Consider the following 22,378-nt stretch of genomic DNA (forward strand, 5'->3'; position numbering starts at 1 on the left):
AAATGAAATTGTATTTCTTAATATTCATTTTTTCTTTACTTTTTTTTTTTTATTTAATTAGAGCATGATAAACATTACTTCTTACAAGAGAAGAAGATTACGGCAAAAACCGAATATTCTTATAGCTCAACAATCCCGAGAATTAGGCCAACTTGCAGGACTCAGACAATTGAAGAATGTCACAGATCAAGGCATTGTAAGTCCCAAGTGTATGATGACAGCGGATATAAATATATCTTTAGATTCCCATTAGTCTATTTCGTTTACGAAAGCGCAAATTGGAAGAAATTTATAGCTACTTGTCAAGCCACCGATTGACTCATGATAAAGAACCTGACATTGAATCCTTGCAAACTCATGAATTGGCTGAATATCTTTTACACACAATCTACCCGGGCTATCCTGCATGTAGAGCTAAGAATGTTGCTTATGCAGATTATCGAGAATGGTAAGGTTGATAAAATAATAGCAGTAACACTAATAATAAAAAGTCGGGAAAAACAAACAGGAAGACTAGATCCTTTGGCTTATGATTCAGTGCCAACAACAGAAGTGTATGATCGATTAGATGAAGTATATCGAATAGATGTTGACTGGCAAGATCAAGATAATCCTACTTGTTCTGTTGATATTCCTATTTCAGTACTCAAAAAATCAATGGAACGAATACACATAGCTCGCTATCATCAAGAAGACCAAAAGGAATATCATTTATGCTTTTGGAATTCAACACGGACTTTGATAAAGCCACAATGTACTTCTTTACGTCTTGATTCATACGAAATTTGGAATGATAGACAAAAAGTAAGTCCCATTAAAATCAACTATTTGTTGATACATCTTGCTTGATAGAAATTAGTGGCAGAAGGATTTATGCATATCGATATAACAGAAAGTTTGATTTATTGCCTCTCTAGTAAAAGCTCGAGGTTTACATTAAATCATGCATTCAATTTGCATGGTGGTACAGAAAATTCTAAACCCAACTCAAACAGAAATATTATGACACTTCAAGTTGAATTGGTAGATAACAATGAGCACAACATCAGTCACATATCCTTCTCTTGTGTGGCAAAAAAGTCTACAGAACAAGTATAGTGTATATACGCATTGATATAGATCGATGACTTACATGCTTGTAGCTTGTATGCGAGCTTTATTTACAGACCATGACAGGCTGCATTGCTCGTGGTATTCGGAAAAGTACTTCTCCATTAAAGGCCCAGCAAACGGCCATTGATCTGTTAAAAGAATACCACAAGGCAGAAAATATACAAGACAAATTAAAAAATGCGGAAGCTGCCTTTATGGCCTATCTCGACAATAATGGTTATGCAGCAGTAGAGACATCAAGCGAAGAGGAATACGATCAAGAAGACTTTGTAGAAATTATTTCTCTCTTAGATGCTGTCACCAAGACTCGAATAAAGCATCCTACAACGAGTATTCATTGTCGACATCGTACTTGCTTTGATGCAGTTCCGTTTTTTGATCAACATGCGGAAATCAAACTTTGGCATTGTCCTATTTGCTCTGTTCATATCAAAAGCTTTGAAGTAAGGAACAAAGATCGAAATAAGAACTACTTTTTGACGTTTCTTAGGAACTAAGAGTTGATTATACAGTCAAAGTTGCGTTAAATCAATATCCAGATCAAGATGAGTTATATTTGTTTGATCTCGATCGACTTTCTCCTCTTGAAGCCGGAGCCAAACGCAAGATAACTAACAGTTTAAGTTCAAAGATCTAATAAACATTATTGTTTACCATTTATGTTGTGCAATCACTGAGTACGCGAGATTGTATAACCAAACAAGGAGAGCGTAAAGTCTATTTATACATAGTCAGGCTTGTTGAATGCCCAAAATAGCACCTGATAACATACAGGATACCTCTGGAATTGATGTGGGCCAAAAAAAAAAAAAAAAAAAAAAAAAAAAAGCAACTTGTAAAATTTGACCAAAAAGACCTTTCGACCAAAGGGTGGTACTCACAAAAAAGGCTCGTTTGACAACGTTTGGTTTTCTTTTTTACGCTACAGGGTGAGAGATAGAGCTATCAACAAGCTTAGATACTCAAAATATGAGCCAGACGCTCTAGTTCCTGATGCATGTGTTTACTGGCCAATTGTACGATGAAAATAATGAGATATGAGCGAAAAACCTCAAAAATATTTTTGCCTCTTTGCTTAGAATTTTACTAGCAAATTTGCTGAGTTCTTTGCATCAATCGAGTCAAAACCAAAGATCTACAACTTTGGTTACTGCACCAAAGCCTAATAACTGCGTCTTTGTACAGTTTCAAGCAAGAGCTCAATTTTAGAAGCGGCAGGAAGGAGAACTGAATCACCTTTATTTCAATTTCCAATACCATCTATTCTGCATATCCTTAGTCCATTTTCTCCATATTCACATCATAATGTGCCTCTGCTTTGATGCTTCTATGTCTTCTGGCGCTCAGAGTAGCAGCAAATGCTTTAGAAAGATCAGTTGCTAGCACGTTTTGTATAACATCTAAAGCGAAAATGCTCAAAACACAGCTTAAATGCACCACTCTTGACATAGTAGCTCTGTTATTATTAACGGGACTCATAAAGTGATACTTAGAGCTAAGAAATACATTAGCATTGGCATTGACAGATATCTAATAGTTTATTATTCAAATTCAGGTCAGACCGTTTGCTTGGCTGAGCTGACAACTTTCTCTAGAGACATCTCTCTTGATTACTCCTGATTTGATAAGTTAATCCGTGGTCAATAAGCTAGTCCTAAACAATATTTGACCAAGGAGAAGAACAAGCAGTAATTGAAAATCATCATATTTTTTTGAAACAAAACCCTACACAAGTTCCAACGGACTTTCTCTGTGTTCTTACTTTTTCTCTTATTTTATATCTACTCTCTCTCTCTCTCTATCTCGCAACAGGTAAATGTCTAGCAACAAATGATTTGTATCTGATTATGCAGTCATTATTTTGTTGGTACAATGTCTCAAAAGTAGGTAGAAAGGCTTGGATATCAACCTATCAATCACATTGAACTGATTGCAGATTGACTGTCTCATCTAATGCAAATCCTTGTATAGTAGTAATCAATGAGCTATCTGGACCAATTCTACTATCACTACAGCGTAAATGATGGAAGAAATCTTCCATTAAATGTAGAAAAAAAAATCCATCAAAAGCTGAGGAATTCTTTACTCATTGAAGGAAATTCTTGGCCAAATATTCATTCAAAAGAAGAATTTTTCTTCCATCGATGAAAAAAAAAAAAAAACGCAACCGGTTACGCTGTGATGAGAGTGTATTTTTTTAAGCCTAAAAATAACTGTTTTTCAGAACTGTTTTTCTGTTGATACAAATAGCATATTTGTGCATTGGTAGTAACCTTGTCAAATTCATACTCAAAGTTTGTTAATTTATTAACTTTATGGAAAAGATCCTTTTGAACACATGGCCCAATGTGGTCTTTGACTGCTCGAACTCGTCCAATTCATAAGAATGGATATACTAAGCTAGAAATATCTTAAGATAACAAGGGCAAAAAAGGGATAAATAGAAAAGTGCTGATTTGATGGTGTGTCTGGGTGTGGGTTTGTAACCAGAAAAGAAACGGAACATTTGGTTGGATGTTGGAAGGAGTATGTTGCTTGCGGTAGCATTTTACATAGAGGTGATTTGGGATAGAGTCAAATTTATAGAGGTCCATTTGGTACTCCAATAAAGTACAAAGCAGGCATTCTTGAGTGCGTTTGTGAGGAAACAGCTTACAAAATTCTGAGAGACAAAGGGCTTGGCCAAGGGCACTTTGCATTCGCTAAAACCACCTTGAGCAGTGCCTAAAGACGATTTTTGGCCTTCGAGGAGTTTCTTGATGCATTTTATGGACATAATATCGAGACTAACTAGTTAGTAATTGTCTTGTCAGTCGGGTTGCCTTTCTTATGACTTAGGACTACTTGTTCGACTCGTCAACAGTAAGGCATGTATGGCCAATGCCAACACAGATCAGAAATATGAAGAATCAGAGGGCCTCTAAAGCTTTTGATATGCATGCAAAAAGTAAACCTAGAACCATAAGAGCATCACAGTAACAGTTGTAGACGTCAGGAACTCCTCATGAATGTAATGAATTTACAGAAAAATATATAATGTATTTTAAACTACACTAAATTTATGCCGATTTACACATATGCCACTTGTCTACTCAAAAAAATAAAAACCACTTTTTAAAATACATCCAAGATATTTTCTCTAGTGATGAAAAATAAAAAAAAGCAGAAGATTTTAGTTTTTCTATTTTAAATAAATGAACAAGTCTACCAGATGATGATTTTACTCTTTTAGTTTAGAGAAGAGGTTACTGCCTGGTAGATTCGTTTTTTAATTCAAAACTAAAAAATCGAAAAATAAGCTTTTTTTTTATTAATTTTAAGCAGAAAAATTATAAATTTTCTACTTTTTTTGTCATTGTAAAAAAATATTTTTGATTTATTTTAGAGTAATGGTTTTAATTTTAAAATAATGTTTTTTTTTATTGTTTTTCAGAAAATATTTTTTTGAGTACACAAATGGCATATTTGTAATTTCGGCATAACTGTTAATATTTTTATTAATTTTGAAAATGCTTTTTTTTTGTAAGTCTATTGCACTGATCACGAAGGCCTGAGACCTAAGAGCCTTTGTATAGTTTCCCCATCGATCTAGCTATCTTTCTCGTAGAGTTATCGCAATCTTTAGGAAGTGGCTCTGAACACCAAAATTTATGCTCGGGTCAGAAAAATAGAATAAGAAAGGTATGGTTCAGCATCTAAACTTATTCAGCCAGCGCATGATACTTTTCTTCAAGATATTAGTTTCAATTTTTTATTTGAAACTGGGCTCACAAGTCAGCTACACCCTTTCTTTGAATAAATTTTATCATACTCTAATCAAGCAAGCGGCAGCTAAAGATCCTATTTGGAAAGCAGCTGTCAGACATCAACAGCGCCTTTACATCCCAAATGACAACTCCAGCAATCTGAGCTTTGTCTTGAACACTTTTTCTCATCAATTTTTGACCAGGTTCCCTGAGGCAGCAAAGTGATTACGACAGCCATAGTAAGCATAGAAACCGTAGTGCCCATAGCAGCTATGGCAATCATACACCACAGCGTCAGCGGTTGCATTTTTCCTCTATCACTTATGCTGTAGTGCTAACTCTACGAGAAAGATAGCTAGATCGATGGGGAAACTATACAAAGGCTCTTAGGTCTCAGGCCTTCGTGATCAGTGCAATAGACTTACAAAAAAAAAGCATTTTCAAAATTAATAAAAATATTAACAGTTATGCCGAAATTACAAATATGCCATTTGTGTACTCAAAAAAATATTTTCTGAAAAACAATAAAAAAAAACATTATTTTAAAATTAAAACCATTACTCTAAAATAAATCAAAAATATTTTTTTACAATGACAAAAAAAGTAGAAAATTTATAATTTTTCTGCTTAAAATTAATAAAAAAAAAAGCTTATTTTTCGATTTTTTAGTTTTGAATTAAAAAACGAATCTACCAGGCAGTAACCTCTTCTCTAAACTAAAAGAGTAAAATCATCATCTGGTAGACTTGTTCATTTATTTAAAATAGAAAAACTAAAATCTTCTGCTTTTTTTTTATTTTTCATCACTAGAGAAAATATCTTGGATGTATTTTAAAAAGTGGTTTTTATTTTTTTGAGTAGACAAGTGGCATATGTGTAAATCGGCATAAATTTAGTGTAGTTTAAAATACATTATATATTTTTCTGTAAATTCATTACATTCATGAGGAGTTCCTGACGTCTACAACTGTTACTGTGATGCTCTTATGGTTCTAGGTTTACTTTTTGCATGCATATCAAAAGCTTTAGAGGCCCTCTGATTCTTCATATTTCTGATCTGTGTTGGCATTGGCCATACATGCCTTACTGTTGACGAGTCGAACAAGTAGTCCTAAGTCATAAGAAAGGCAACCCGACTGACAAGACAATTACTAACTAGTTAGTCTCGATATTATGTCCATAAAATGCATCAAGAAACTCCTCGAAGGCCAAAAATCGTCTTTAGGCACTGCTCAAGGTGGTTTTAGCGAATGCAAAGTGCCCTTGGCCAAGCCCTTTGTCTCTCAGAATTTTGTAAGCTGTTTCCTCACAAACGCACTCAAGAATGCCTGCTTTGTACTTTATTGGAGTACCAAATGGACCTCTATAAATTTGACTCTATCCCAAATCACCTCTATGTAAAATGCTACCGCAAGCAACATACTCCTTCCAACATCCAACCAAATGTTCCGTTTCTTTTCTGGTTACAAACCCACACCCAGACACACCATCAAATCAGCACTTTTCTATTTATCCCTTTTTTGCCCTTGTTATCTTAAGATATTTCTAGCTTAGTATATCCATTCTTATGAATTGGACGAGTTCGAGCAGTCAAAGACCACATTGGGCCATGTGTTCAAAAGGATCTTTTCCATAAAGTTAATAAATTAACAAACTTTGAGTATGAATTTGACAAGGTTACTACCAATGCACAAATATGCTATTTGTATCAACAGAAAAACAGTTCTGAAAAACAGTTATTTTTAGGCTTAAAAAAATACACTCTCATCACAGCGTAACCGGTTGCGTTTTTTTTTTTTTTTCATCGATGGAAGAAAAATTCTTCTTTTGAATGAATATTTGGCCAAGAATTTCCTTCAATGAGTAAAGAATTCCTCAGCTTTTGATGGATTTTTTTTTCTACATTTAATGGAAGATTTCTTCCATCATTTACGCTGTAGTGATAGTAGAATTGGTCCAGATAGCTCATTGATTACTACTATACAAGGATTTGCATTAGATGAGACAGTCAATCTGCAATCAGTTCAATGTGATTGATAGGTTGATATCCAAGCCTTTCTACCTACTTTTGAGACATTGTACCAACAAAATAATGACTGCATAATCAGATACAAATCATTTGTTGCTAGACATTTACCTGTTGCGAGATAGAGAGAGAGAGAGAGTAGATATAAAATAAGAGAAAAAGTAAGAACACAGAGAAAGTCCGTTGGAACTTGTGTAGGGTTTTGTTTCAAAAAAATATGATGATTTTCAATTACTGCTTGTTCTTCTCCTTGGTCAAATATTGTTTAGGACTAGCTTATTGACCACGGATTAACTTATCAAATCAGGAGTAATCAAGAGAGATGTCTCTAGAGAAAGTTGTCAGCTCAGCCAAGCAAACGGTCTGACCTGAATTTGAATAATAAACTATTAGATATCTGTCAATGCCAATGCTAATGTATTTCTTAGCTCTAAGTATCACTTTATGAGTCCCGTTAATAATAACAGAGCTACTATGTCAAGAGTGGTGCATTTAAGCTGTGTTTTGAGCATTTTCGCTTTAGATGTTATACAAAACGTGCTAGCAACTGATCTTTCTAAAGCATTTGCTGCTACTCTGAGCGCCAGAAGACATAGAAGCATCAAAGCAGAGGCACATTATGATGTGAATATGGAGAAAATGGACTAAGGATATGCAGAATAGATGGTATTGGAAATTGAAATAAAGGTGATTCAGTTCTCCTTCCTGCCGCTTCTAAAATTGAGCTCTTGCTTGAAACTGTACAAAGACGCAGTTATTAGGCTTTGGTGCAGTAACCAAAGTTGTAGATCTTTGGTTTTGACTCGATTGATGCAAAGAACTCAGCAAATTTGCTAGTAAAATTCTAAGCAAAGAGGCAAAAATATTTTTGAGGTTTTTCGCTCATATCTCATTATTTTCATCGTACAATTGGCCAGTAAACACATGCATCAGGAACTAGAGCGTCTGGCTCATATTTTGAGTATCTAAGCTTGTTGATAGCTCTATCTCTCACCCTGTAGCGTAAAAAAGAAAACCAAACGTTGTCAAACGAGCCTTTTTTGTGAGTACCACCCTTTGGTCGAAAGGTCTTTTTGGTCAAATTTTACAAGTTGCTTTTTTTTTTTTTTTTTTTTTTTTTTTGGCCCACATCAATTCCAGAGGTATCCTGTATGTTATCAGGTGCTATTTTGGGCATTCAACAAGCCTGACTATGTATAAATAGACTTTACGCTCTCCTTGTTTGGTTATACAATCTCGCGTACTCGTCTTTTGTTTAAATGGGCTCAGTCAAATCACTGATACCCTGTAATAACTAAATTGTCATAAATATACCTCATGAAAAGTGTAATCAACAATGATGAAATACAGTCAACTGATAAAATACTTTTGATAAATAAACTTTTTCTTTCTCTTTTTCTTTATGAGACGATACTCTCAGCATCAATATACATACATACGCAGAATTGGCCACTTATTTGCAGTGAATAAAATATTTCCCAAAAAGAAACAATGTGCTACTTTCTTTTTCTTTTTCTTTTTCTGCTGACTAAATCAATAATTTTGTGTTTATGCAAGTACCTTGGCGTCCTGATAGAAATACAATTCTTGTCTTAACCAAAGCAAAAGACAATAAACTTGTATTGTTCACTCGTCAACTAGTTGAGTGGCTCATATTTACACCTCGTTTTGGCAAAAATAAACCTTTTATTGTGTAAGCTTGTTTTGAGATGGAGTAAGATCGTGAGTTATTGACCATGTCTTTGAGAGTAGTTTTGTTGATGCTCATTTAAAACATGCTCCATTGTTTGGTTATAATGAACTGAAAAAACAAGATTCAGCTTGGGAGACGCATTTGAAGTTTTGGACACCTCAATTCTGTTATGATTCACCTGACTTGTTTAATTTAATCATCACAGCAAGTGGATACATGAAACAAAAAAAAAAGTTTATTTACACACTATATAGTTGGGTGGTGATGGTACAGTTTTGTTTACTTCGTCATTATTCCAATCCAAAGTACCTCCTGTCGTACCTTTTCATTTAGGTTCTTTGGGTTTCTTAACTCCCTTTTTGTTCACGACGTACAAAGAAGAATTGAGTCGTTTGTTTGAAGGACAATTGAAAAGTGTACAGCGTATGCGTCTTGTCTGTACAGTCTATCGTCTAAAAACAGAAAATAGCTCTGATTTGACAGATGAGACTGCTTGGATGAGAAGTGTCTTTCTTGGTTTAAAGGAAAACATGATTTCTGTACCAGAACAAACTCATCATGTACTGAATGAAGTTGTCGTTGATCGAGGACCTAGTGCCAACATGTCCTTACTTGAATTGTTTAGTAACAATCGACATTTAACCACTGTACAAGCAGATGGACTTTGTATTGCTACTGCTACTGGATCAACAGCTTATTCGGTAAATAAGACCTGCAAATTTAATCCATAACTCAAAAAAGAAGCTCTCTGCAGGTGGTTCATTGACACATCCAAGCATGCAATCTACCTTAATCACACCTATTTCACCCCATGCATTAAGTTTTAGACCACTCGTGTTACCGAAAGAGCATACAATACGTATTGTCGTTCCTTTTGGTTCAAGATGTACTGCTTTCTGTAGCTTTGATGGTAGAAATCGAGTTGAACTTGGACGTAAGTTTAATATGATGTCATTACCCTTTTCAACACATTCTTGTAGACGGAGACCATATCAAGATTACCATATCACCTCATCCTATCGAAACATATTGTGCTCATGATGCTGATCATGACTGGTTTACTTCCATACAAACGTCGCTTCATTGGAATGTACGTCAACGTCAGAAATCGTTTGTCACTGCACCTTCTATTAGAAACCAAAACGAATTTGATCTTTTGCCCTGGTCTGATCAAGAACTTAAACGACACACATCTAAACTATAATAAATTTATTCTATCGTTCTATTTACATATGTTTATTAAGTGTGTTTGGGTTGGGTTGAAGAGGACAGGGTGGAGGAGATACTATGTTGATCATCTAGAGGTGTATCTTGAGGGGTATATTCTGGTCTTTGAGGTGTTACTATTTTAATTGTCGTGTGTTTGCGTACGTCTTCTGTTGCATCGGTATCTTCTTGATGTGCTATATTCGTCATATCAACTTTGGTTGGGTCGTTGATAGGGGTTTGTAAACAGGCAATCGAAGCTGACTCTTTTCACTAGTACGTGTCAAGGTGCGTTTAGCAAATGTACCAATATGGAACAAAGGCACTGTGATACCGTGTACAATCACAGACGAGAGTACAAGAAAGTAAACAACCGGCAACATTACTGCACGTGCATGTCCATTAGGACCATCTTCGGGTACACTTTCTATAGCTACTTGATAGTAAAAAATGGCGCCTACGCCAATAGGACCAAACCAGCCAGTAAAGAGAGCTTCACGCCAGTTACGAATGGCAGGGATGTATTTATACAGTGTGAGAACGATAGGAAGTCGACGAAGCAACAGGACCAGGATGGCCAAGACAACAAGTCGCCAAGCAGTAATTTGAATAGCTGCATCAGAAAATGAAGACCAGGGCTATAGTAAATTAGATCAACTGTATCTATTGTATCATACTTACAATAGTAGCACCGATATAAACAAAGATACTAAGATTGAGTAGCATATCAATGACCTAAAACAAATAAGTCATCTATCCCATTGTGACGAGAGAGAAAGTTACTTACTTCCATCAAATGTGCTTGCTCAGTCTCTACTCGGAACCAATCATTCCAAGTAAAAGAATTGCCAGCAATAAAGCAAGCAAAAAGATCATCGCTACCAATCAGACCAACACCTCCCATAAGAAACAACTAAAAAAAAGGTGTTACTCTTCTTATTATTTGTCGATTGACTTACTGCTAATGCTACAGCAAACACAAGGAATGATTCCTTATCAATCAGTTTCCTAAAAGAGAAAAAGAAATGAATTTCATGACAAGCAAACACGGTTCCTTACCTTTGCTCAGCAAATTTCAAGAGTTTTCTTGCAACATAGCCCACAACAAATCCAATGACAAAAGATAAAAGAATATTATAAGCCATAATCCAATAGGCCCATTTGCCAATAGCAGCTCCCGTGTTCATTTGAAGTAAATAGATAGCCAAGAATAAGAAGGGATAACCAAGACCATCATTGGCGCCACTGCATAGAACAAGGTCAGTCAATGAAAACAGTTTTTTTTTTTTTTTTTTTTTTTTTTGAAGGGGTTTACCTTTCACAAGAAATGAGATTACGAACATGGGCAGGTACTTTCTTTTCTGCAAATTTACCTTGCACAACTGAATTTGCTAGAACCTATTGTTTGCTTAGATAAATACAAGAGATATTTTATGTTGCTTACAGGATCTGTAGGGGTAAAGCAAGCAGCAATCATGAGTGATTCAAGCTATAGATAAGTTAGTCAATTAGCTATTGAACATGAACTATAACTTACAAAATTAACACCAGGAATCAATCCCCATACAAGCAAACCACTCATGAGCCACATATAAATCATGATAGGCAAAAGTAGCATCGCGAGTGATACAATCTCTTTACGCAAATAAGCTTTAGGAAGAGCAACGCCTACTGCCATGACTTGAATACCAATAACAATTCGACAAAATTGTTTGGTAATCATATCTTCATCTCCCCAAGATTCGACATTGATGAAATTAGCACAAAGAGGACCAAAGATAATACCACACGCAATAGCAACAGCTAATGAAACCTTAAAAATCAATGCTAGCTTATATTTAAACATACATGCTTCTGATATATACAATCTTTCTTTAATGACTAGAGAAGTCAATCCGAATAAAAGGATAAACCCTCCAAGGATGAAAATAACAATTGATATTGTTTCCACTTCCATTAAAATAAGCACTTGTCTTAAAATACTATATATGTATATAAGAAAATGGTCTATAGAAACAAAAGAAAACGATTCCTTTTCTTTCCATTTTATTTATATGATCGAAAACCGGGTTGTTTATTTGTAAGAGGTCATGTGACACAATTTTCCTTTTTTAGATATTGGTCTTACTCTAATTGCCATGCGCTATTTTCGCCAACTCCGATTATCACTAAATTTTATTATCTCCGTCAATAGATGTCAAACAAACGTACATTGTTCTTTGACTTTAAAGGATTAAAAAAACACATATATTTTATCAATTCATTTTGATGATTTGTATTTTTGATATATTTTATAGTTAAATTCATCAGTAGATTAACTACTTATATCATACATTGAATAAAATAGTCTAATTCCTATGGATATGGCACAGGCATACATTCATAAAAAAGAAAAAAATAAGGGGAGATATTTATTCAAAGTACGTCATCTATTGTCTTCATCAGGACTTCTTAATTAGGAAATGCTTGCATGTATTTCTTATTGCCGTGTTCATATTGAATTTCCCCCCTCCCCTCCCCTCTTTTTTTCTTTTCAGCTTTGATGAAGAAACCAATACAGCCGCTTCATGCAGATACAACAAAGAATGACTTACCTGCACCTATTCAGAAAACAAACAGCAATAATACCGAATCTACTCAAAAGAGTCTGATGGAAGCATCTCAGACCATCTTGTTCACCACAACCACACTACAGCGTACCATCACGCGATGTATGAACTGTATTGGCAATGAGAGTCTATATGCTGCATTTTCGCCTATCTTGCACAAGTCCAAGTCAAGCACTGACAAGCTGTTGTCTGTACTTGATGTGGTGGAAAAACGACCTGAATGTTCATATGATTTAGTACAGGCAACAAGTCAATGTATCCTTGTCCTTAAAGAACTCTGTTGGGTACTTAGAACAAGGCTATCGACAGTTGTACAAGGATTGGATACCAAGTTTTCAAGGAACTTGCTAATCAATCTCTATAGTGCCACTGTCGATATGAAAGAGACTTGGCTTGTACTCAAGCCATTATTGACTATCGATCCTATTCAGACACTCACTTCGTTCAAATCAAATCGACATCCTAGCGAGACTATGGTCCATTCACCTGTGAATACTATTCATTCGCCTATAGACAACAATCAACAACTGTATACACACTTAAGAAATGCCATTACTACTTCATTGCATGTATTCACCACCCTTCAACAGACGATAGAAGATACATTACAGACAACTATATCCAGCAGTCTAAAACAGAAATTGACTGAACTAACAAGACAAGTTCATTATGCTACTGAATTATCCAATCGATTAGACAAGAATGTAGAAGCCAACATGGGAAATAATAAAGAAGAGCTGCTATTATTACCTACTCGAAAAGAATCCAGTCGACTTATATGGGAAGATACTAGTATTTATTTAAAGGTAAGCAATACAAAAAGAGAGAAAACTCCCCCACTTAGGTTTCATAGGCTATTGTGAGCGTCATGTCATTTATTCGTGCTATTTCAACAGAAGAAGACTTTTCTTGGCCCAAATCAATTAAACAAGGTTGTCTTTATATGACCAGAATGACTGCAGAAGTAGCTAAATTATGGAATAACCACAGTACTTTTGCAGAAGATGGGTTTATTCTTGGTCGATATGAAAGAAGTTCAAGTGTATGTTCTATAGATCAATGTACCTCACCTGCTTCTCATTGAAATGATACCCCCCATGCTAATAAATTTTTTTTTGTTTTTTTTTCTTTCTTTCTTTCTTGTATGTCTTGGATACGATCTTGTAAGCGAATACCTAATTACAGTGGATGGTGGGATCTTGTGTTGAAGAATGCCAATGAGTCGACATTGACAAAAACGCCACTCTCTATACCCTTTGAGCCAGTACCACAACTTGAAGAAACAAATAAAGAGACACCTAAACCCACCATTGTCTATCTCAATAATCAGCCTATACCACTACCTCAGAAACCATTGGAACCTGATAATTGCTGTATGAGGTAAAGACATGTATAGCACAAACAGTGAAACTAACGATTCAACAAAGTGGGTGTGTTCATTGGTAAATCAGAGTAATGATGATGATCAATGTCTCATGTTTAGCAATAGTGTATGGGATCTTTATCAAGAAGACATGGAAGACTATGCTGCAAAGAACAAAGAAATCAAAGATAGATTTATACAGGCAGGACAACCCATTCCTGCTGAATTAGACACACAACCTCAAGTACAAGACATGGATCCTTCCATGAAAGCCTTTTTAGAAATGGAAAAGAAATTAAATAATCTATGAGCTTCTTCTTTTATTCTAAATATGTACATTTGTTTATGCCCAAACATCTTCTTGATAGCGACCCGTGTTTCTTAAGTTCTTGACATAATCTTGTGCTTCTGCTTCATTTAAGCCTCCCAAGTCTTTAGCGAATTGAACAAAGGTTTGATTGACATCGCGAGCCATCACTTTAGCATCACCACAGACATAGACATAAGCGCCTTTCTCTAACAGATCCCACATGGCTTGACCATGTTCTAAAAGACGATGTTGAACGTAGACTTTTTTATCTGTCTCACGTGAAAATGCAGTAATCAGGCGAGAATCACCACCCAATGTCTCGAATAGTTCAGGCCATTCATCAGCATACAAAAAGTCTTGTTCAGAATGACGACAACCAAAGAACAAGACAGTGGTGCCTACAGGCTTGCCTTCTTTCTTTTGAAGTGCACGTTCACGAACAAATCCACGGAAGGGAGCAACACCTGTACCAGGACCCACCATAATAATAGGCACAGTAGGATTACGGGGTAATTTGAATTGAGAACGACGCACATGGACAGGCACTCGGGCTTGCTTGGCTTGGACATCAAACAGACCATCACGAGGACCCCCAAGGTAGTATCGAGGAGACACAGTATCAGGTTCAAGGCCATTGATGGCTTCATGTAATCGCCAGAGATAGGTTGTGTTGACACCATAGACAGTACGAGGAGAAGAAAGATCTGGTGTGTACTGTAAAGTGACTGCAGTCACAGTGATCTTTTTAGGATCTTCTTTAGATGATGAAGAGATGGAATAATAACGAGGTTGAAGACGAGAAACAGCTTCGACAATCAAATCAAAAGGGACATTGGCAAAACTGTTCTTGGGATCCATACTTTCAGACTCAGCCAACATTTCCAACACTTCACCCAAATTGCGGGTCATATCGCCTACGCGCAGGCGGTATTCTTCTTTATCTGTGGCTAATTTACGCAGCACTTCTTTGGATTTCTCAGTAGGTGCATATTCAATCAAGGACATCAGGGTCTGACGAGGAACAACAGCACAAATGTCAAGGTAATGGCGGAACACGGCACGGTAGGTGGTAGGGACAGGGAATGGATGTTGCTTGGAGGCAGTAGCATCGATGGCTTGTACACGAATGACAGTATCGAGTTTGTCCATCAAGCCAAGCACTTGAGCTAATCGTTCAACTTCAACTTCACTGTTGGTAGGCCAGATGGCTACATGGTCACCTGTTTGATAACTCAAGTTGGTATCCGAGATATCGATTTCCATATGAAGACAGTGACGGTCGCTGTTCTTGAACAAATCTCTTGAGGTAATAGGAGCATTGTAAGGACGTTTAGCATCATACACAACACGACTAGCAAAGATCGTCAGTTTAAGGGGGGAAGAAACTAACATGGTCATACTTACGCTCCTTCCTTAAGCCATTCACTCAATTCACCAAAATAAACCTTGGCTTTATCGAATTCGGTCAACTCTTCTACACTAAATATGGCTTGGCGGGGACCCAATTGAGCATTGGCCTCATCTACACCCAATGCTTCACAAAAAGCAGGCCACATTTCCTCTTGCCATGCCAAGAAATCCTCTTCCAAAGAACCATCGTCATCACCTTCACCACGCTCACCAATACGCTTGGCACCCAAGGCAAGTAAACGATGATCAATCTTGCGAACCACTTCATTGTAGTGTTCATATGTCTTGTTACCTAAACCAAAAGTAATGTAACGTAAGTTCTCCAATCGATCTGATGTTGAGAATTGAGGTTCTTCGTCTGTAATCAAGTCCCAGAATTCAACAGCATTGTCTGTGGGTTCACCTTCACCATAAGTAGCCACAACAAAAAACACAAGACAGTCTTCAGGGACTGTATCAAGGTAACTGAGGTCATATTGTTCAATATCAGCTGTCATGGCACTGACACCATATTTTTGGCTGCATTCTTTGGCTAAGCGAGAAGCATAGTCTTCTGCTGTGCCTGTTTGAGAACCATAAAAAAAGATGACTCTACGGCCCTAAATAATTTTTTTTTTTTTAGTATATAGATAGATGTAGTATGTAGACATTACCTGTTCTTGCATGACTTTGACAAAATTGCGTTCCTTTTTGGGTGACTTGGCTTCATCACTAGTCGATGTGTTGGGTTCAGATGACTTATTGGATTGAAAGAGTCTATTTGCAATCTGATGTCTAGCAAACCAAGCAATAGTACCAAGACCAATGGTACCTAGAAGTACTATGTCAAGTGTATCAAGTAAATGATGTGAAGTTTTGGTCATTGTATATAGAAACTATAAAGAAGAAAACAAGAGGAAAGGGAAGGGGGTGTATTTTTATACTTTTGAGACTCTGACCAATTAGATGCAAACCAGAGCCGGATTAAATCGGACCTTTGTTTTAACCGAGTGAATAGCAGAATTTGTATAATTTAACATTGTGTCATCTTAGAACTGCGGAACGTGGAAATCGAAAAAACAAGATTCGGATGGACCGGAAACTGACTTTGTCCTCTTAACCAATCATGTTGATCTGAATGCGGGGAGGAGGAGGAGGATACTTTCTCTTTCGTTTTCGTCTTTTTTTTTTTTTTTTTTCTTTATTGTATCATGTCTTTTAATGATTTAGAACAAGGCTTAGGTGTCTCTAGTTCTTCTAGAAAGAGACTTCAACAAGGTATCATTCTATCATAAAAAAAAAAAAGAAAAGAGAATGGCTATACTTAGAATAAAGGAAAATGAGATGGTAGTGACTATAAGACCTTGACACAAAGAGTATCTCAACAAGTGTTTCATATCAATGGCAATATTACTAGTATTGAAAGACTAGTTGGATTTTTGGGTACAGCAAGAGACTCCCCTGATATTCGAAACAAACTGTAAAAGAGAAGAATCCTATATATCTTCCACAAACTTACCTCTTTGCTATAGTCATGACGTAACAGAAGGCACACGCGATTTAATCAAAGATACCACAGCAGATATTAAACTATTGTCTCAATACCAAACATCGGATCCAAAGCAAACGGTAAATAAACAAGTGTATTGGCTCTCCTATTAATCCATAAGGACAGCGTCAACGCAAGTTGGAACAACAAAAACTATCTAAAGATTTTCAGAAAGTATTGGCAGAATTTCAAAATATTCAAAGAGAGTCTGTCTCTAAGCAAAGAGAATATGTGGATAAACAGAAGGCATCTACAGCAGCCCTTCAGTCTCAGATAGAGTAAAGTATCATGTCATATCTGATCTAGTTTAACAAAGCCACACAGAGATGATGAAGTTCAACAAGAACAACAACAATTACTCCAAGTGGAAGACGCACAAAGGCGTATCCAGATTGAGGCTTTGGATAACGAGATTGATTACAACGAAACCTTGATTTCTGAACGTGAAAATGAAATTCAAGGTATTGAACAAGGTATTACCGAGTTAAATGAAATCTTTCGTGATCTCGGTATGCTTGTAAATGAACAAGAAAGCGGTATCCGTAAGTAAAAGAAAAGAATGATACGATTGACACCTATTGACCTTATCTATAGAGAGTATTTACGGCAATGTACTCAATATTTCTCAAAATACAAAGCAAGCAGCAGAAGAGTTGACGACAGCTAACCGTCATCAAAAGAGAGCAAGAAAGAACATGTGTTGCTTCATGTTGATTATCACTATTGTTGGCTGCGTTTTGGCCCTGATTATTGTTGTTGCGAAATAAATACCCCTTCTCTCTCTTTTTTTTTACAAATAGAGTAAATCCGAATTTTTATTTTTATTTTCAGACAAATAAGGATGGTATCAGTTTCAGCATTTGACAATACAAAAAGGAGATGACAATTGTTTGTATTGAAAGGAGCATATGCACGTGTTCTTAAAAAAAGTCCCAACAATGCAACATATAAAAAAAGAAAGAGAAAGAGAGAGAAGTTGTCAGTATTTGTTTGTTTCTCTTTTTCTTTTCTCTTTATCATTCATGAATAAAAAAGGCCTCTTGTGTATCATTGTCACGCTATTATGCTCCCTAAGGGCTTTCCAGTTGTTTCTATCAGCTACAACAGAATTAAGACCAGAAGGCTCATGGTTTCCTTTATTTAAACAACGCCCGAGTTCATTAGGACGATTACCAGCCCAGAAAAACGACACCATCGTCCTCGGTACAGAATCTAACCATCTTTTTTATTTTGTTCATGTAAGTAAGAATACAACAGATAAGATGCTAACTTATCATATACAGGCTACGGATCTTCATCTCTCGAGATATAGGCCCAAAGGACATACATTTCATTTCTTTCATTTTATTCAATCTATTTTGCCTGTTGTCAAGTAAGGCTATGGTTGCTATTCATAATTATCCGATTGACCACTTTCTTTAGGCCAAAATTTGTTGTTGTCACAGGTGATCTAACAGATGCAAAAGATAAAAAGAGAATCACGTCTCACCAGTATGTGGACGAATGGGATGTATATCAACAGGCCATTAAAGAAAAAGTGAATGTGGATTGGTACGATATGCGTGGTAATCATGACTGCTTTGATTTGCCTTCATGGCAATCTAGAGTCAATTATTATCGAACACATGGTCAAAAGGCTGGTCTAGTAGAACAAGGCAACGGCATTTATTCATGGCAAGTCGATCAACTCGAGAGCCGTTATCAGTTTGTTGCCATTGATGCTTGGTAAGTACGTCCTGCTGCATAAATGAGATCTAACACGCTTGAAAGTCCGAAAAAAGGACCCTCTAGGCCATTGAATTTCTTTGGTTATCTTACATCAAAAACAATGGACCAACTTGAAAAAACCTTGATGTCAGCTTCGTTTAATCACACTTTTGTGGTAAGCTGATGTTTTTTGATTTGTGTCATGACTGACTTGTTGCACCCAGTTTTCACATTATCCTACTTCCACCATGGTATTTGGTGTTTCAAAAAAGGGCAGAACGTTTCGTGATCTAGCAAGTCATTATAGTATGTATTTTTGTGGCCACCTTCACAAGTTGATTGCAGGTAAAATATAAAGATAATTGTTGCCAGTCACTAACTGCTTTGTTCAGGCTTAGGTGATGTCCTCAAATCATACGATCCTGTCACCAAATCACTTGAATTAGAATTAGGTGATCTCAAGGAGCACGGACTCTATCGTATTGTTGCTGTTGACCACGACTTGATTTCGTTTGTAGACGTTCAACTTCCTCTAGACCAGATTCCCAAAAAAGGACCCGTCAATAGTCTTGGTCTTGTTCATCCCATGGCCCAAGATAAAACGATCGTTTGGCCACATCCAGTTCAGCCTGCTCCTTCTATTCTTGTTACCAACCCGAAAGATGCTCGTTTTTCTCTTCCTTCTAAAGAGCCTCTTTGGCGTATCCGACAGAGTTCTCATATCCGATTCTTGGTCTTTTCAGGACAAGATCCTGATCAGTTAAAAATAGATATTTTTATTGATAAACACCCTCATCCTCATCCTGCTCATTTTGTGGGTGATGCAGAACACCCTCTTTGGGTTGCTGCTTGGAACACGAGTCTGTTTGAAGACAAGGCAACGTATGCGCTCAAAATCCAAGTGACTCAACCCAACGGTCAAGTTGGTGTTTCTGAGACATTGTTCCGTATGGATACGCAACGCATCAAGATCGGTGGTGGCTCTGGCGAATTCATTATCAAGTCTAAAATGACAACTGTGCTACAATGCATTACACTCTCGACTATGTCTGCCATCCTATTTCTTTTGATTGTGCCTCAATGTTTGGGTCCAAACGATATCCAGTACAAGACACGTATGCAACAGCTTTTGCTGCGTATGCATCATATCGACCAACAAAAAAGCAAATCCATGTATATTCGACTTCAGAAACAAATCTTGGCATGGACAATTCGATTCATGCAGTTACCCAAGGATCAACCTTTCGTTTGGCATGTTACTTTTATTTATATCTTGGCCTTGCTGACATTACCTTGGTTCAAGGCTAATTTTATCCCCTCTGCAGATACCAACCAAGAACGCTATGGTATCTTTTACATGTGGGGTATGGTCTTTCAAAACGAATGGATTCCTATTGCTGACACTTGGTTGTTTGCTACAGAACAAATCACATTGGATGTGTTTTGGTTCTTTTTGCTCGTGGTTTGGCGAAGCACAGATGCACAAGACTTTTTGTGTCGTAGTCAAACGATTCAAGGTCGCCAGTTGAACGAAAGACCTTGGTTTAAGGGACTTGAAGCCATGTATTGGTTATGGCGGTTTAGTGAGTTGGTGGCACTTGCTTCTTTTTATGGTGGTGTTTGGCCTACATTAATTCAAAACATGAATGTATATTGGATGCTTTTTTCTGGTTTCACATTGGCTTGGGGAAAAAATGGTGTGTTCAGTCGCAAAAAGAAGCAATATCATGATATGAAACTGGTGCAAGGTTGTGCAGCATGTCAACAGTATTATCACTATCAACGTAAGGTACAACAGGATGAAAAGACACTTCACTATCAAGATGGTAGCCAAGAGATGGATGCAACTGTCTTGCCTTACAATAGTAGTAATCCTAACTTGAATGCTAGTTTGACACAAGAAGAAGAACAACAGCCCAAGATAATAGGCATTGTCAATATCACCCGATCTGATAGTCATGGAAGTAGTAGTAATAGTAGTAGCAGTAGCACGCCATTTGATGATATAGCAAGTATCAAAAGTAGAAAAAGACCTATAAAGATTTAAACCAAAGTAAAAGAAAAAGTGTATTAGTATTATTCTGATTCAATAAACAAATGTACTTGAGCATCCTATAACTTCTTATTACCAGAGTTATTTTACATCGTATTATTAATTCAAGGGTTCATATGAATTTCTATATGTCTTTTGATAATTTTTCAATATGACTTGGTGTGATGTTTTGATAATAAAGAGTTGTATGATAAGATAATATAGAGACAAAGGTAGATACTTTGAGACTGCTTTATAGCATATTTATACATGAAGAGATGTCGGAGTAAGTAGTCGTAGAGTTCATGCAAATGACTGAGTCTCTATTATCATAGACTACTTTAAATTAATTAAATAATGTAAATTATGGATTTCGGTTATACGTCTTGATCTATTAAAAGATCCATTGTCTTATTCAGTACAAGAGGTTCTTTTATGTCTATTTCTGATGTAAATTGATTATGATGTATTTTAGTATGTAAATGAAGACTTATTTAATGTCAGATCATCACACTTGGCTGTACAAGAAAGGTTCCATTAACTGGTTTCTTTCATTAATTGAGACAAAGGACCAAAAAATCAAACTTTATGCAGCCGAAATTTAAGTAACGATATAATTAGAGCCAATAGAATTGTTGGGATTTGATACATCACGTGGTTTTCAGTTTTTTGTTGTATATATATTGGTATAAATTGTGCCATTTTCTGTCACAGAAAATAGCGATTCCAGTAAGAAACAGCCAATTGAAGTTGAATATAACCTTCCAACAAACTATAATCCGAACAAACGAAGGTTTAAACCACAAGTACTGAACAAAAGAAGAAAGAAAGTCCGCCTCAACTTGATTCGCATTAGTAAAGCCAAGCACACTTTAGATTCGTCAAGACAGAAACATCAATCAGCTTTAAGTATTTAATTACTTCCTTCTCCATATGTTATAGTTTATATATTTTAGTACAATTAGAAAACATATAAATACTGTGTTATTGATACTTGTAAGTTCTTCATCTTATACTTACTGTATCAATACACAGGTAACATTACATTTATTATAAATAAAGATCTTATACTTACTGTATCAATACACAGTTCCTTTCTGTGACGTCACGTTATTTCCAGAATATTTCCCAGTGAATCTATTGGCTAAGAAACGTTCTATTGTCTCGTGACTTGACTATAAGAATACAAACCTAAGTAAAATATCAAATCGACAATTGGTAGCATCAGACGTTCCGTTCCTGACTGTTGTATCTCCCTGTGTGCCTCCGTGCTGTATATCTGTGCCTAAGTGCTGTATTGTATCTTTATTTTGCCTACGTGCTGTAATTACTCTATTATCTTAATTGATTAGTACTGGTGTATTATTGAAAAAAAAATGTCCAAAGAAAACTCTACCTCTGATTTGTCTGACAATACTGCTATTGTCTCCCTTATTCAAGAATTTACCAAGGCCTTGAATAACAATGGTGGTAGAAGTGTACCTCGTACAATTGAACCCCCAACCTACGACGGTACTCGCGATGCAATGATTATTGACTCATGGGTTCGTACCTTGGAACGTTACGCTGATTTCCAAGGCTGGGATTCCAGACAAACTAAGTGCTATGCTGTCACATTGTTGCGCGGAAGGGCCG

General features: G+C 36.4%; 8 protein-coding genes across 8 annotated transcripts; 6 read left to right on the forward strand and 2 right to left on the reverse strand.

Annotated features, from left to right (window-relative positions):
• Nucleotides 1–64: 64 nt before the first annotated feature.
• B0P05DRAFT_592524 (uncharacterized protein) lies at nt 65–1,750 on the forward strand (the record flags this gene model as incomplete). Its single annotated transcript, XM_051582997.1, has 6 exons — nt 65–196; nt 243–448; nt 492–804; nt 853–1,092; nt 1,143–1,556; nt 1,604–1,750. The coding sequence occupies 6 exons, from the start codon at nt 65–67 to the stop codon at nt 1,748–1,750; spliced, it is 1,452 nt and encodes a 483-aa protein (XP_051429328.1).
• Nucleotides 1,751–8,300: 6,550 nt separating this feature from the next.
• On the forward strand, nt 8,301–9,792 carry B0P05DRAFT_565441 (ATP-NAD kinase-like domain-containing protein). The gene is made up of 5 exons (XM_051580957.1): nt 8,301–8,578; nt 8,638–8,782; nt 8,833–9,279; nt 9,323–9,512; nt 9,559–9,792. The coding sequence occupies exons 1-5, from the start codon at nt 8,436–8,438 to the stop codon at nt 9,780–9,782; spliced, it is 1,149 nt and encodes a 382-aa protein (XP_051429329.1). The 5' UTR covers nt 8,301–8,435; the 3' UTR covers nt 9,783–9,792.
• A 198-nt stretch (nt 9,793–9,990) lies between these two features.
• Nucleotides 9,991–11,741, reverse strand: B0P05DRAFT_481417 (Cation/H+ exchanger; the record flags this gene model as incomplete). The annotated part of the gene is made up of 8 exons (XM_051575181.1): nt 9,991–10,422; nt 10,572–10,697; nt 10,744–10,792; nt 10,844–11,029; nt 11,100–11,182; nt 11,229–11,273; nt 11,322–11,587; nt 11,633–11,741. The coding sequence occupies 8 exons, from the start codon at nt 11,739–11,741 to the stop codon at nt 9,991–9,993; spliced, it is 1,296 nt and encodes a 431-aa protein (XP_051429330.1).
• Nucleotides 11,742–12,279: 538 nt separating this feature from the next.
• B0P05DRAFT_565457 (uncharacterized protein) lies at nt 12,280–13,510 on the forward strand. The gene is made up of 2 exons (XM_051580958.1): nt 12,280–13,199; nt 13,247–13,510. The coding sequence occupies exons 1-2, from the start codon at nt 12,327–12,329 to the stop codon at nt 13,475–13,477; spliced, it is 1,104 nt and encodes a 367-aa protein (XP_051429331.1). The 5' UTR covers nt 12,280–12,326; the 3' UTR covers nt 13,478–13,510.
• B0P05DRAFT_565459 (uncharacterized protein) lies at nt 13,502–14,062 on the forward strand. The gene is made up of 2 exons (XM_051580959.1): nt 13,502–13,773; nt 13,821–14,062. The coding sequence occupies exons 1-2, from the start codon at nt 13,538–13,540 to the stop codon at nt 13,837–13,839; spliced, it is 255 nt and encodes an 84-aa protein (XP_051429332.1). The 5' UTR covers nt 13,502–13,537; the 3' UTR covers nt 13,840–14,062.
• A 37-nt stretch (nt 14,063–14,099) lies between these two features.
• B0P05DRAFT_592529 (uncharacterized protein) lies at nt 14,100–16,339 on the reverse strand (the record flags this gene model as incomplete). The annotated part of the gene is made up of 3 exons (XM_051582998.1): nt 14,100–15,417; nt 15,471–16,075; nt 16,130–16,339. 3 exons carry the CDS (start codon nt 16,337–16,339, stop codon nt 14,100–14,102), a joined length of 2,133 nt encoding a protein of 710 aa, XP_051429333.1.
• Nucleotides 16,340–16,666: 327 nt separating this feature from the next.
• B0P05DRAFT_481412 (t-SNARE) lies at nt 16,667–17,771 on the forward strand (the record flags this gene model as incomplete). Its single annotated transcript, XM_051575180.1, has 6 exons — nt 16,667–16,706; nt 16,800–16,935; nt 16,988–17,084; nt 17,131–17,282; nt 17,329–17,546; nt 17,599–17,771. 6 exons carry the CDS (start codon nt 16,667–16,669, stop codon nt 17,769–17,771), a joined length of 816 nt encoding a protein of 271 aa, XP_051429334.1.
• A 255-nt stretch (nt 17,772–18,026) lies between these two features.
• B0P05DRAFT_448515 (Metallo-dependent phosphatase-like protein) lies at nt 18,027–19,735 on the forward strand (the record flags this gene model as incomplete). The annotated part of the gene is made up of 5 exons (XM_051573851.1): nt 18,027–18,376; nt 18,427–18,729; nt 18,775–18,886; nt 18,936–18,969; nt 19,104–19,735. Coding segments are annotated over 5 exons (1,431 nt in total), but the record flags the coding sequence as incomplete, so codon positions are not given.
• Between the last annotated feature and the right edge of the window lie 2,643 nt (nt 19,736–22,378).

The sequence above is a fragment of the Gilbertella persicaria genome (assembly GCF_025201335.1).
Source record: "Gilbertella persicaria strain CBS 190.32 chromosome Unknown B0P05scaffold_80, whole genome shotgun sequence".
In the NCBI taxonomy this organism is placed as follows: Eukaryota; Fungi; Mucoromycota; class Mucoromycetes; order Mucorales; family Choanephoraceae; genus Gilbertella; species Gilbertella persicaria.